Genomic DNA, 13,520 nt, shown 5'->3' on the forward strand with positions numbered 1-13,520 from the left:
ATGGAAGATGCCCTCAGAGACTGTTATGACACCACGGATTGAGATGTGCTGCTTAGCCCACACTGTGAGGACATAGAGGGGCTGACACACTGTCTGACGGATTACCTCAACTTCTGTGCAGACGTGGTCTCCCCTGCTAAGACTGTACGGTGTTACCCTAATAACAAGCCATGGGTAACACAGGAAGTCAAAGCTGTCCTCAACAGGAAGAAGGCCGCCTTTAGGAGCAGGGATAGGGAGGCAATGAAAGCAGCACAGCAGGAGGTTAAATGTTGCATGAGGGAAGCTAAGGACAGCTACAGGAAAAAGGTGGAGCAGAAGCTGAAGGAGAACAGCATGAGGGAGGTCTGAGAAGGTGTGAAAACCATCACAGGCCACAACACAAAGACCAGAGTCCTTGAGGGGACAGTGGAGAGGGCGAATGAGCTGAATGACTTCTTCAACCAGTTCAACCAGCCCACGTCCCCCCCACCCTCCCCCTCACTGCAGCCATCTCTCCTTCTTCCCTCAACACACCTCCTCCCAGTCATCACAGCAGCCCCCTCCTCCTCCCCCACCTCAACACAGACTCCTCCATGCATTACTGCAGACCAGGTCAGAGGTCAACTGAGGAAGCTTCACCCCAGGAAAGCAGCAGACCCGGACAAGGTGTGTCCCCGACTACTGAAGACCTGTGCTACTGAACTGGGTGAACCACTCCAACGCATCTTCAACCTCAGCCTGCAGCTGGGGAGAGTGCCCACCCTCTGGAAGACATCATGCATCGTTTCAGTTCCCAAGAAGAACCAGCCCAGCGAGGTGAACAACTTCCGAGTGGTGGCACTCACTTCACATCTGATGAAGACGTTGGAGCGGCTGTTCCTCAGCCTCCTCAGACCACAGGTGCAACATGCCCAGGACTGTCTGCAGTTTGCGTACCGGGCAGGTGTTGGTGTAGAAGACGCCATCTTCTACCTGCTACACTGAGCCCACTCGCATCTGGATAAGGGAAATGGCATAGTAAGGATCCTCTTCTTGGACTTCCTGAGTGCCTTCAACATCATCCAGCCCCTTATGCTTCAGGACAAACTGAACAGGATGCGAGTGGACCCCTGCTTGGTCACCTGGATCTCCAGCTACCTCACCGACAGGCCGCGGTACGTCAGGCTGAAGGACATCACATCTGACACTGTGATGAGCAGCACTGGAGCACCCCAGGGCATGGTGCTGGCCCCTCTTCTCTTCACCCTGTACACCACCAACTTCTGCTACAACTTGGAGCTGTATCACATTCAGAAGTTCGCCGATGACACAGCCATCATGGGGTGTATCACGGATGACAGAGCGGAGGAGTATAGGAGCCTGGTAAGGGACTTTGCCATTTGGTGCAACAGGAACCATCTGCAGCTCAACACCTTGAAGACCAAGGAGCTGGTCATTGACTTTGGGAGGTCCAGACCAAGGTCACGACCAGATCTAATCGAGGGAGTCAAGGTGGAGGCTGTGGATTCCCACAAGTACCTCGGGCTGTGGCTGGACAGCAAGCTGGACTGGACTTGCAACACCAACCACTTGTACAGGAAGGGACAGAGCAGGCTGTACTTCCTGAGGAGGCTGCGGTCCTTTAACATCTGCAGGAAACTCCTGTGGATGTTCTATCAGTCTGTGGTCGCCAGTGTCCTGTTTTACACCGTGGTGTGCTGGGGGGGGCAGCACATCTAAGAAGGACACATCCAGGCTGGACAAACTGATCAGACAGGCCGGCTCTGTGGTCGGCATGAAGCTGGACTCTCTGGTGATGGTGGCAGAGAAGAGGACTATGGACAAACTACTGAGCATCATGGACTTTGCCAGTCACCCTCTGCACACCATCATCAGCAACCAGAGGAGCCTGTTCAGTGACAGAACGCTCCTTCCCAAGTGCAGGACTAAAAGACTTAAAAACTCCTTTGTCCCTCATGCCATCAGACTGTACAACTCCTCTCTGGGGGGGGGGGGGGGGGGGGGGGGGGGGGAAGGGTAACAGGAGGACAGGAAGGAGCAGTAGCCTAGTCTGACAAAAAACAATACTGGACAATGTGCAATATAAATGTGCAATACCTCTCCTGCTGGACTTTATATATATATATATATATATATATATATATATATATATATATATATATATATATATATATATATATATATATATATGTGTGTGTGTGTGTGTGTAAATACTTAATTTAATTTATCTAGACGTTTTCTCTATTTTCTACTCTCTGTTTATCCTGTAATGATGCTGCTGGAATTTTAATTTTCCTGAGGGAACCCTCCCAAAGGGATTAATAAAGTTCTATCTAATCTAATCTAATCTAATCTAATCTAAACTGCATCAGCCTTCAAAGATCCATGCTGAACTGGATCAGGCTGTATAGATTGATGCTGAAATGGATTTGGTTTTATTGATCCATGCTTAACTGGATCTGGGTTTGTAGATCTGGATCAGTCCTTTAACCAGGACTAGGTTGAACATAACCTTCATCTTAGGAGAAGAGGTTGAGATGGTGGAGGGATACAGATATCTGAGCATTCACCTTTACAACAGACTGGACTGGAAATGCAACACTGAGGCTGTCTCCAGGAAGGGACAGAGCAGATTCTACTTCTTGAGGAAGCTAAGGTCCTTTCGTGTGTGCAACAAGACGGTGCACATCTTTTACCAGTCTGTTGCTGCTAGTACAATTTCCTTTGCAGCCATATGTTGGGTAGCAGCCTCAGAGCCAGTGATGTTAAGAAACTGAAGAAGTTGGTAAAGAAGGCTGGCTCGGTGCTGGGGACTACTTTGTAGCCCCTAGAGTTTGTTGTTCAGAGGAGAATGCTGCACAAACTGCTCAACATAATGGACAACATTTCACATCCCCTGCATCACCTACTGGTCAGACAGCAGAGTGTTTTCAGTCGGAGGCTCCTTCAACTTTGCTGTAACAAGGACCACAACAGGAAGTCTTTACTGCCCACGGCAATAATAATATATAATGACTCACCTCTGTGCCAGGAAAGGAGACTTATTCTCTAAGTGGCATTGTACATTGTACATTTAATTTGCACATTCTACTTTTTAATTGCACAGTTTGTATTCTATTATTATTTTGTTCTATTATTATTTGATTTTCTACTATTTTTAATCCATTTCTTATATAGTAGTATAAGTAACTTGTATAGATTTGTAAATACTTTTTTAACCAACCTCATTGTTTGTTTTGTATGTTTTGTGATTTTTGTGAATTTTCTGCTTCAACACTGCAATTTCCCTTTGGCTATCTATCTATCTATCTATCTATCTATCTATCTATCTATCTATCTATCTATCTATCTATCTATCTATCTATCATAGCTGTACTAAAGTGGATAAGGCTTAATAAATCCACATTGAACTGGATCAGACTTTATCTAATCTGAACTAGATCAGGTTTTATAGAACCTTTTACAAATAAGTACTGATTCTGTCTATGAATTCAACTTCCCAGCCTTACAACATAGCCAAACCAAACTCCATTTCCCATCAACCACAGTCATGTTCTTATTCAAGGTCACCAGACTTCTAATTATACACACCTGATCCCAGTCACATAGATATAAATAACACAAACACTCACACATTCAGCACCACAGTCTCACTCAAAGCTTATTCTTGTGACAATACCAAGCCTTTGTGCTAGTGCTTGCTTTCTGGTTTAGAATTTTTTTACTTGCTATTTCTTTGCTCTTGGCTTTGCCGAGTTTGCCCTGATGGTTGATCATCTGATACATGCCTGATTTTGTCTATATCCTAGTTTTGTGATTAAATTGTTTGCCTGTTGTTGTTGTTGTTGTTGTTGTTGTTAAAGTTTGCCTGCATTGCATCCATCTCTAATGTCTTACAGTGAACTGGATTCAGCTTGATAGTTGTTCTGAACTGGATCATGCTCTATATGATGCCAAATCAAAAAAAGCTGGAACGGGACAGAAAATCCAAATAAAAAAGAAAACGGTGATTTCTAAGCCTACTTTGACTTGTATTTCATTGCAGACAGAATGAACCCAAAGCACAGTATTTCATGTTTTGTCTGGTCAAGTTCATTTCATTTGTTAATATAAATCCATTCCTATGTTTCAGACCTGCAACACTTTCCAAAAGTTGGGACAGAGCATTATAGGGCTAGTAATGAGGTAAAGCAATTAAATAATGATGTGATTTGAAACAGGAGATATCAACAGGTGATTGTAATCAAGATTTAGTACAAAATCAGTACCCAGGAAAGACCTAGTCTTTGAGGAACAAAGATGAGCCAAGAATTTAGTTTGTCAAATGTACGAGAAAATAATTGAAATGTTTAAAAAACAATGATTCTCAAAGAAAGATATGAAGGAATTTGGATATTTCACCCTCTGCAGTGCATAAGATCATGAAACTATTCAAAGAATCTGGAGGAATTTCAGGGCACAAAGGGCAAAAGCACAACCCTAAGCTGAACACCCGTGATCTCTGATCCCTCAGACAGAACCGCATCAAGAACCATCATTCATCTATAGCTGATCTAACCACATTGGCTCGGGATTACTTTGTCAAACCTTTGTCAAGCAGTACAATATGAAGTCACATCCACAAATGCCAGTTAAAACTTTACTGTGCAAAAAGGAAGCCTTATGTTAACTGTGTCCAGATGCACTGTTGACTTCATTGGGCTTGTAGGTATCTGGGATAGACCATCACATGGAAATGTGTATTGTAGGCAGACAAACCTGTATTCCATGTCTTTTTTGGAAGAAATGGACACAGTGTTCTCCAGACTAAATATGAAATGGACCATTGAGACTGTTACCAGCAACAAGTCCAAAACCCAGGGTCTGTCATGGTATGGGGTTGTGTCAGTGCCCTTGGCAAAAGTAACTTACACTTCTGTGATGGCAGCATTAATGCAGAAAAATACATTGAGATTTTGGAGCATATGCTGTCTTCAAGATGACATCTTTTCCAGGGATATTTCAACAAGACAGTGCAAAACCACATTCTGCACATATTACAAAGACATGGCTGTGGAAGAAGAGGGTGCCTGTCCCCTCTGTCCCCAATAAAGAATGTGTGGTGAATTTTGAATTTATAGACACACACACACACATGCATACATATATGACAAGGAAGAATGGGACAAAGTCACACCTGAAACACTTCATTACTTGATGTCTCCAGTCCCTAAACATCTTTTAAGTGTTGTGAAAAGGGATGGCAACAAAGTGGTAAATGTTTTACTGTCCCAACTATTTTGGAAATGTAAACAAGAATCAAACTCAGAATAAGTGTTAATTTTGAAACAAACAAACAAACAAACAAACAAACACATGAAGTAAGACATCAAATAATGCACTATTGTATTGTTTTGAGTGAAATACAGGCCAAAGATTATTTACAAATAATTGTTTTCAGTTTTAATTTCAATGTCCGCATACTGTCCCAACTTTTTCTGATTTGGAGTTGTACACACACACACACACACACACACACACACACACACACACACCACACACACACACACACACTTGCAGTACTTGCGTAATACATTTGTTCAGCTTGACTTCCTGCCCTGGCTTCACTCTGCACCAATCACCATGAGTTGCTAACACCAGCCAGCTCAACAGCTGATGCATGTGTACAGTATAAGAAATGTTTTTTTTTTGTTGTCGTTGTTCTTTATATTGCACTCAAAATTATCATGCAATTTTAATGCAAAGAGGAGGAAAATCTGTGTCGAAAAAAAGGCATTCACGCATTTAACTGTTCCACAGAACTGTCCAGTTAACACTGGTAAGAAAATTCAGTGGAGCTATGGAGAAAGTTGTAGATCTATCCTTCTTTCAAAAGATGTGAAAAATGGTCTCACTGGATCATTTACTAGAGCAAAGAATCATTGGATATTTTCCTATTTAAAAGCAATATAAGTTTGGCTACACTTATGCTCACCATTTGAGCCTGCAGTCTGTTGTAAAGAAGTGTGGTTGCCATGTTATGTGCAAAAATTGCTGCAAATTTATTTGGCTTGGTATTTTTCTTCAAAGCTTTTTGAAAAAAAGATAAAACATGATAGACTAATAGTCTTACAGCACACAGGAGAAGCAAAATAAGTATGATAGTAATCTTACAGCTATATTGCACCTGTCACACTGTGGAGACACAGAGCTATTGATTTTACCCTAATTTGGTTTTGCAGTAATAAAGCCTGGGCAATACTTTTAAACTGAATCATTTTCTGCCAAGTGTTCGTAGAACAGCTTCGTATACAAGATAAGTCTTCGCACACCAATGCCACATCCTACTGTACACGTGGGTACTCAGAAAAGGCTGAATTTGGTTTTACATTGGGTAAATAACAGTATATAGATATCTCCTATACACCATTAGACAGTACATTAGTCTTATATACAAAGTCTTATCTAACAAATAATTGATTATCATATTGGTGTGTGAATGAACATTCATGCATGGAACCTCTAATTTAGATTTTATGAAAATTAATTAATAAACTAATTACAATTTATTTCAATTAATATGTTTCCAAACAATTATGAAAGATTAAGTTGTGGGGTTTTTTTGTTGTTGTTTTTTACAATTTTATTTATTATCAAATTTATGGGGAAGCCATGGACTAATGGTCAGAGAAGCAACGCTGGCACCAAAAGGTCACCAGTTCAATTCCCTGGTCCAGCAAGAATGGCTGAAGTGCCTTTGAGCAAGGCACCTCACCACCAACTGCTCCCCAGGTTGCTCTGGATAAGAACATCTGCGAAATGCCTGTAATGTAATGTAATATGGAATTTCTTAGTATCTTAAAAGCAAACCACTAAACTGAATCTCAAAACTCCCAAGGTACTAGCACTATAGTTTCACTGCAGACATGACTTCACTTTTGCTCTACCTGACTGTTTACGGTATAAATATGTTAATTGAATCAATGCAGTTAAATAAGCAAGCTGTAAACAAACAACTTCAGTGTAGGCTATGTAAGGAATAAAGCATGACAGACCATCCTCCTATATAAAAATAATGCACTCTATGGGGTGTGATGCGGCATGAGGTGCAAGCCGAGTTTCAAATAACAGTACACCGTTATTTTCGCAGAACTGTGGTATAAGCAGAATGTGTCATTCTGCTTATACCACAGTGATTTGCCAACAATTACAATGTTTGATTTATTAATTAATAACATCTGCATTTTAACAGTTTCTAGTTAGAGTTTATGCTGTGGAAGGTCTGAGAGACAAGTTCCTGTTCTCACATATATTACAGCTGTGATAAATAGCCATTCTCTCATCAACCTCTCACTTGCTCTATCTGATCACACTCTCTCTCTCTCTAACACACACACACACACACACACACACACACACACACACACACACACACACACACATATACCCAGAGCAGTGAGCAGCTATGCTACAGCACCCGGAGAGCAATTAGGAATTAGGTGCCTTGCTTAAGGGCACTTCAGCCCAAGGCAGCCCCATGTTAACCTAACCTGCATATCTTTGGACTGTGAGGGAAACCGGACCAGCCAGAGGAAACCCATGCAGAAAGGCCCCATTGGCTGCTGGGCTCGAACCCAGAACCTTCTTGCTGTGAGGCGACAGTGCAAACCACTATGCCACTGTGCTGCCCAATCCAATAAATCCATTTATTATTAGCTGTACAAGTCCTTGTGTATGGGCTGTTACTATAGAAACAATAATATATTCAAACTAGTGCATTAATATTAGCCTATCATTCATTACAGGTGGAACTACCTATGCTGTTATGTGAAAATAATACACATTTTCTGACTAATCAGTTTTCAGCATTCAAACACGCAATGGTATAAATAGGTATAGGTTCACAAGACTTTCCAAGTCCCTTTATGCTTTTAGCATTCTCCATGAATATGTAAATGTCTCCTGATCCCTATAGTCAATGGCCCAACAGCATGATCAAGCTCTATCAAAGGAAAAAGGAGATAAAGGAACATCTTGCCATACAGTGTAATGTAACTCAAAAATACTCAACCTGCCTCTATTAATCAATGCAGGCTCCTATTTTTACTGAACCATTCACCACTTTAAGCATACGGAAAGAAAATCTTTTACTGAGAGCTTTGTACAATTTGTAGCCAAGTCCATCAGGACCTGTGGCCTTGCCAGATGGAAAAGCCTGAATAGCATCTTATTCTGAATCAAGGTCATTTTTCATTTAAGTCTCACTCAATTTAGACTGCCAAAAAATGGCTGTATTCCATGTTGGTAATTGGATTTCTATGATATGAGTATAATTCAGAGGAAAATTCTCTGAAGCGATCATTAATCTCTCTCTCTCTCTCTCTCTCTCTCTCTCTCAATTCGTGATCAGGCAGTCTGATTCAGATTTTTATCTTGTGAATTGTTTGGTTAGTTCCTTTTCCAACTTCCTTGATATACAAATAACTTCTCATGTCTCCTTTCGGAAAGATGTTTGATGTGCTTTTGCAATTTATCCTTAAAGGAAACTGTTAATACAGAGTGGTTTTAGCATGTGTGTGTGTGTGTGTGTGTGTGTGTGTGTGTGTGTGAGGCTGCCAGAGTTATGTAATCTGCCAGAGTGAGACCCTTCGTTCTCACTGGTAGACCTGGTCACAGTTTTTTTGGATGACCCCCCCCACACACCCCCACACCCCCACACACACTCACTCAGACACACCCACTCAGACACACACATGTGCCTCAACAAACATTCAAAATTCTCCCAGTGATTTGGATGCATGTTTTCTAATCAGAAGATTGCATGGGTCTAACAGGTGCATGATGACAATCTGCTCCTTCCTCCACAATCCCACAGAGGAGAAAAATGGTCTGCTCATGTTCTGAGTCTGCCAACAAACCAGTTCTACACCAATGTTTGAAATCCTATCCAATTCCTCCAGGTACTGAACAGTGCTTCGCGCAACTATTTGCCACTGTCTTGTGATGACCGAGAACTCTGTGGCCCAGTGTAGCGATGTGAAATACAACCATGATTCCAAAAAAGTTGGGACAAAGTACAAATTGTAAATAAAAACGGAATGCAATGATGTGGAAGTTTCAAAATTCCATATTTTATTCAGAATAGAACATAGATGACACATCAAATGTTTAAACTGAGAAAATGTATCATTTAAAGAGAAAAACTAGGTGATTTTAAATTTCATGACAACAACACGTCTCAAAAAAGTTGGGACAAGGCCATGTTTACCACTGTGAGACATCCCCTTTTCTCTTTACAACAGTCTGTAAACGTCTGGGGACTGAGGAGACAAGTTGCTCAAGTTTAGGGATAGGAATGTTAACCCATTCTTGTCTAATGTAGGATTCTAGTTGCTCAACTGTCTTAGGTCTTTTTTGTCATATCTTCCGTTTTATGATGCACCAAATGTTTTCTATGGGTGAAAGATCTGGACTGCAGGCTGGCCAGTTCAGTACCCGGACCCTTCTATGCAGCCATGATGCTGTAATTGATGCAGTATGTGGTTTGGCATTGTCATGTTGGAAAATGCAAGGTCTTCCCTGAAAGAGACGTCATCTGGATGAGAGCATATGTTGCTCTAGAACCTGGATATACCTTTCAGCATTGATGGTGTCTTTCCAGATGTGTAAGCTGCCCATGCCACACGCACTAATGCAACCCCATACCATCAGAGATGCAGGTTTCTGAACTGAGCGCTGATAACTTGGGTCGTCCTTCTCCTCTTTAGTCCGAATGACACGGCGTCCCTGATTTCCATAAAGAACTTCAAATTTTGATTCGTCTGACCACAGAACAGTTTTCCACTTTGCCACAGTCCATTTTAAATGAGCCTTGGCCCAGAGAAGATATCTGCGCTTCTGGATCATGTTTAGATACGGCTTCTTCTTTGAACTATAGACTTTTAGCTGGCAACAGCAGATGGCATGGTGAATTGTATTCACAGATAATGTTCTCTGGAAATATTCCTGAGCCCATTTTGTGATTTCCAATACAGAAGCATGCCTGTATGTGATGCAGTGCCGTCTAAGGGCCCGAAGATCACGGGCACCCAGTATGGTTTTCTGGCCTTGACCCTTACGCACAGAGATTCTTCCAGATTCTTTGAATCTTTTGATGATATTATGCACTGTAGATGATGATATGTTCAAACTCTTTGCAATTTTACACTGTCGAACTCCTTTCTGATATTGCTCCACTATTTGTCAGCACAGAATTAGGGGGATTGGTGATCCTCTTCCCATCTTTACTTCTGAGAGCTGCTGCCACTCCAAGATGCTCTTTTTATACCCAGTCATGTTAAATGACCTATTGCCAATTGACCTAATGAGTTGCAATTTGGTCCTCCAGCTGTTCCTTTTTTGTACCTTTAACTTTTCCAGCCTCTTATTGCCCCTGTCCCAACTTTTTTGAGATGTGTTGCTGTCATGAAATTTCAAATGAGCCAATATTTGGCATGAAATTTCAAAATGTCTCACTTTTGACACTTGATATGTTGTCTAGGTTCTATTGTGAATACAATATCAGTTTTTGAGATTTGTAAATTATTGCATTCCGTTTTTATTTACAATTTGTACTTAGTCCCAACTTTTTTTGGAATTGGGGTTGTAATTGACTTCTGTCTGAAATACCTTCTCTCTGGTGCTACTTTAAAGGCAGTGTTAGTTCACCTAGATGTCAAGCCTTGAGTACAGGCCATGCTCCAGACTGCTCCAGGCTCCAGACTGCTATGTATGTTGCCTACACATCCACACTCACACACATTGTAGAGACATCCCACACATTTTATACTGTGAGAGACATATTTCATTATAAATCTACAACCCCAATTCCAAAAAAGTTGGGACACTCTGTAAAACATCAGTAAAATCAGAATGTGATAATTTGCAAATCATGGAAACCCTATATTGCACTGAAAATAGCACGAAGACAACATATCAAATGTTGAAACTGAAAAATTTTATTGTTTTTTTGAAAAATATATGCTCATTTTGAATTTGATGTCAACAACACGTTTCAGAAAACTTGGGACAGGGACAACAAAAGACTGAAAAAGTTGTGTAATGCTAAAAAAAAGTAATCTGGTTAATTGGCAACAGGTCAGTAAAATGATTGGGTATAAAAAGAGCATCCCAGAGAGGTGGAGTCTCTCAGAAGTAAAGATGGGGAGGGGTTCACCACTCTGTAAAAGACTGCTTGGGCAAACAGTACAACAATTTAAGAATAACATTCCTCTGTAAAATTGCAAAGAATTTGGGGATCACATCATCTATGGTACATAATATCATTAAAAGATTCAGAGAATCTGGAGAAATCTCTGTATGCAAGAGACAAGGCTGAAAACTGACATTTGATGCCTCAGGCGACACTGCATTAAAAGCAGACACATGTCTGTAGTGGAAATCACTGGATGGGCTCAGGAACACTTCAGAAAACCATCATCTGTGAAAACAGTTCATTTCTGCATCCATAAATGCAAGTTAAAACTAGATATAAACAATATCCAGAAACACAGCTACCTTCTCTGGGCCCGAGCTCTTTTACGATGGACTGAGGTGAAGTGGAAAATTGTCCCAAGGTCTGACAAATCGAAATCTGAAATTCTTTTTAGAAATCTTGGACATCACATCCTCCACGCCAAAAAGGAGAGGGACCATCCGGCTTGTTATCAGTGCACAGCTCAAAAGCCAGCATCTGTGATGGTATGAGGATGCATTAATGTACGTAACATTGGGTAGCTTGCACATCTTGGAAGGCATCATGAATGCTGAATGATATATACATGTTTCAGAGAAACATACTGCCATCCAGACAAAATATTTTTCAGGGAAGGCCTTCCTTCTTTCAGCAAGGCAATGCCAAACTGCTTTCTGCACATATTAAAACTGCATAGTTCTGTAGTAAAAGAGTCCGGGTGCTAAACTGGCCTGCCTGCAATCCAGACCTGTCTCCCATTTAAAACATTTGGTGCATTATGAAGCTCAAAATATGACAAAGGAGACCCGAACTGTTGAGCAACTGAAATTGTGTATCATGCAAAAATGGGACAACATTTCTCTTTCAAAACTACCGCAATTGCTCTCCTCAGTTCCCAAACGTTTACAGAGTGTTGTTAAAAGTAGAGGTGATGCAACACAGTGGTAGACAGGCCCCTGTCCCAACTTTTTTGAAACGTGTTGCTGACATCAAATTCAAAATGAGCACATATTTTTCAAAAAACAATAAAATTTCTGTTTCAACATGTGATCTGCTGTCTTTGTACTATTTTCAAAGGTTTCCATGATTTGCAAATTATCACATTTTTGTTTTTATTTACAGTTTACACAGTGTCCCAACTTTTTTGGAATTGGGGTTGTAGTAGGCAGATACAGTAACATATGTATAAGGGAAGCGGATGGCTAATGCTTTAAGTACTATTGTTATAAATGTTGTATAAAGGTCAGGAATATTTTGTCATTAATGTAACCTTTCAAACACAGGAGATAGAAAAAGAAATAAATGTCTGCACGCCAGAGTATATTACACAAGAGTAAGATATACAGGAATCACCAAGATTTGCTTCTGGTTGTCCATACAAATATACAGTACTAGTCAAAAGTTTGGACACATCTTCTAATTCAATGGTTGTTTTTTTATTTATTTTAATTATTTTTCTTAATTAAAAGACACTTCATGTCTTAAATTAATTTTGGACTGTCGTTTCTCTTTACTTAGCTGAGTGGTTCTTGACAATATGGATTATTAAAGTTGTGGAATAGGGCTATTTACTGTATTTTTATTATTTGCTATTTACTGTTTGATCTCGAACACAATAAGAAGGCAAGAAATTGCACTAATTAACTTTTGACGAGGCACGCCTGTTAACTGAAGAGCATTCCAGGTGACTACCTCATGAAGCTGGTTAAGATAATGCCAATAGTGTGCAAAGCATCATCAAGGTAAACGGTGGCTACTTTGAAGAATCTAAAATATCAAACATATTTTTAAACACTTTTTTGTTTACCACATAATTCCATATACGTTCCATATGTTATTTCATAGTTTTGATGTATTCAGTATTGTTCTACAATGTAGAAAATAGTCATAATACAGAAAAAAACTATGAATGAGTAGGGGTGTCCAAACTTTTGACTGGTACTGTACTTATGTAGAGATAATGCCAGAGATCACTGGACTTAGTCTATTTTGCTCTAACATACAGCTATCAGAATGCAAATCACTGTTTTAATAAGGTACTGCTTTGTATTTGTACTGTTTTCCCCATACTTTTTACAAATCTCATCTCATTATCTCTAGCCGCTTTATCCTTCTACAGGATCGCAGGCAAGCTGGAGCCTATCCCAGCTGACTACGGGCGAAAGGCGGGGTACACCCTGGACAAGTCGCCAGGTCATCACAGGGCTGACACATAGACACAGACAACCATTCACACTCACATTCACACCTACGGTCAATTTAGAGTCACCAGTTAACCTAACCTGCATGTCTTTGGACTGTGGGGGAAACCGGAGCACCCAGAGGA

At 40.6% G+C, this 13,520-nt stretch overlaps 1 protein-coding gene across 6 annotated transcripts in view; it reads right to left on the reverse strand.

The window, feature by feature from the left end:
• nlgn2a (neuroligin 2a) overlaps nt 1–13,520 on the reverse strand; it is a 302,180-nt gene that overhangs the window by 247,006 nt on the left and 41,654 nt on the right. The window contains exon 3 of one of the 6 annotated variants that reach the window (XM_060926868.1): nt 8,607–8,618. The exons of the other annotated variants lie outside the window; for them this stretch is intronic. Coding sequence (XP_060782851.1) covers nt 8,607–8,618 — 12 coding nt within the window. The remainder of the gene's footprint in view (nt 1–8,606; nt 8,619–13,520) is intronic. 6 annotated transcript variants of the gene reach the window in all.

The sequence above is a fragment of the Neoarius graeffei genome, chromosome 1 (genome assembly GCF_027579695.1).
Source record: "Neoarius graeffei isolate fNeoGra1 chromosome 1, fNeoGra1.pri, whole genome shotgun sequence".
In the NCBI taxonomy this organism is placed as follows: Eukaryota; Metazoa; Chordata; class Actinopteri; order Siluriformes; family Ariidae; genus Neoarius; species Neoarius graeffei.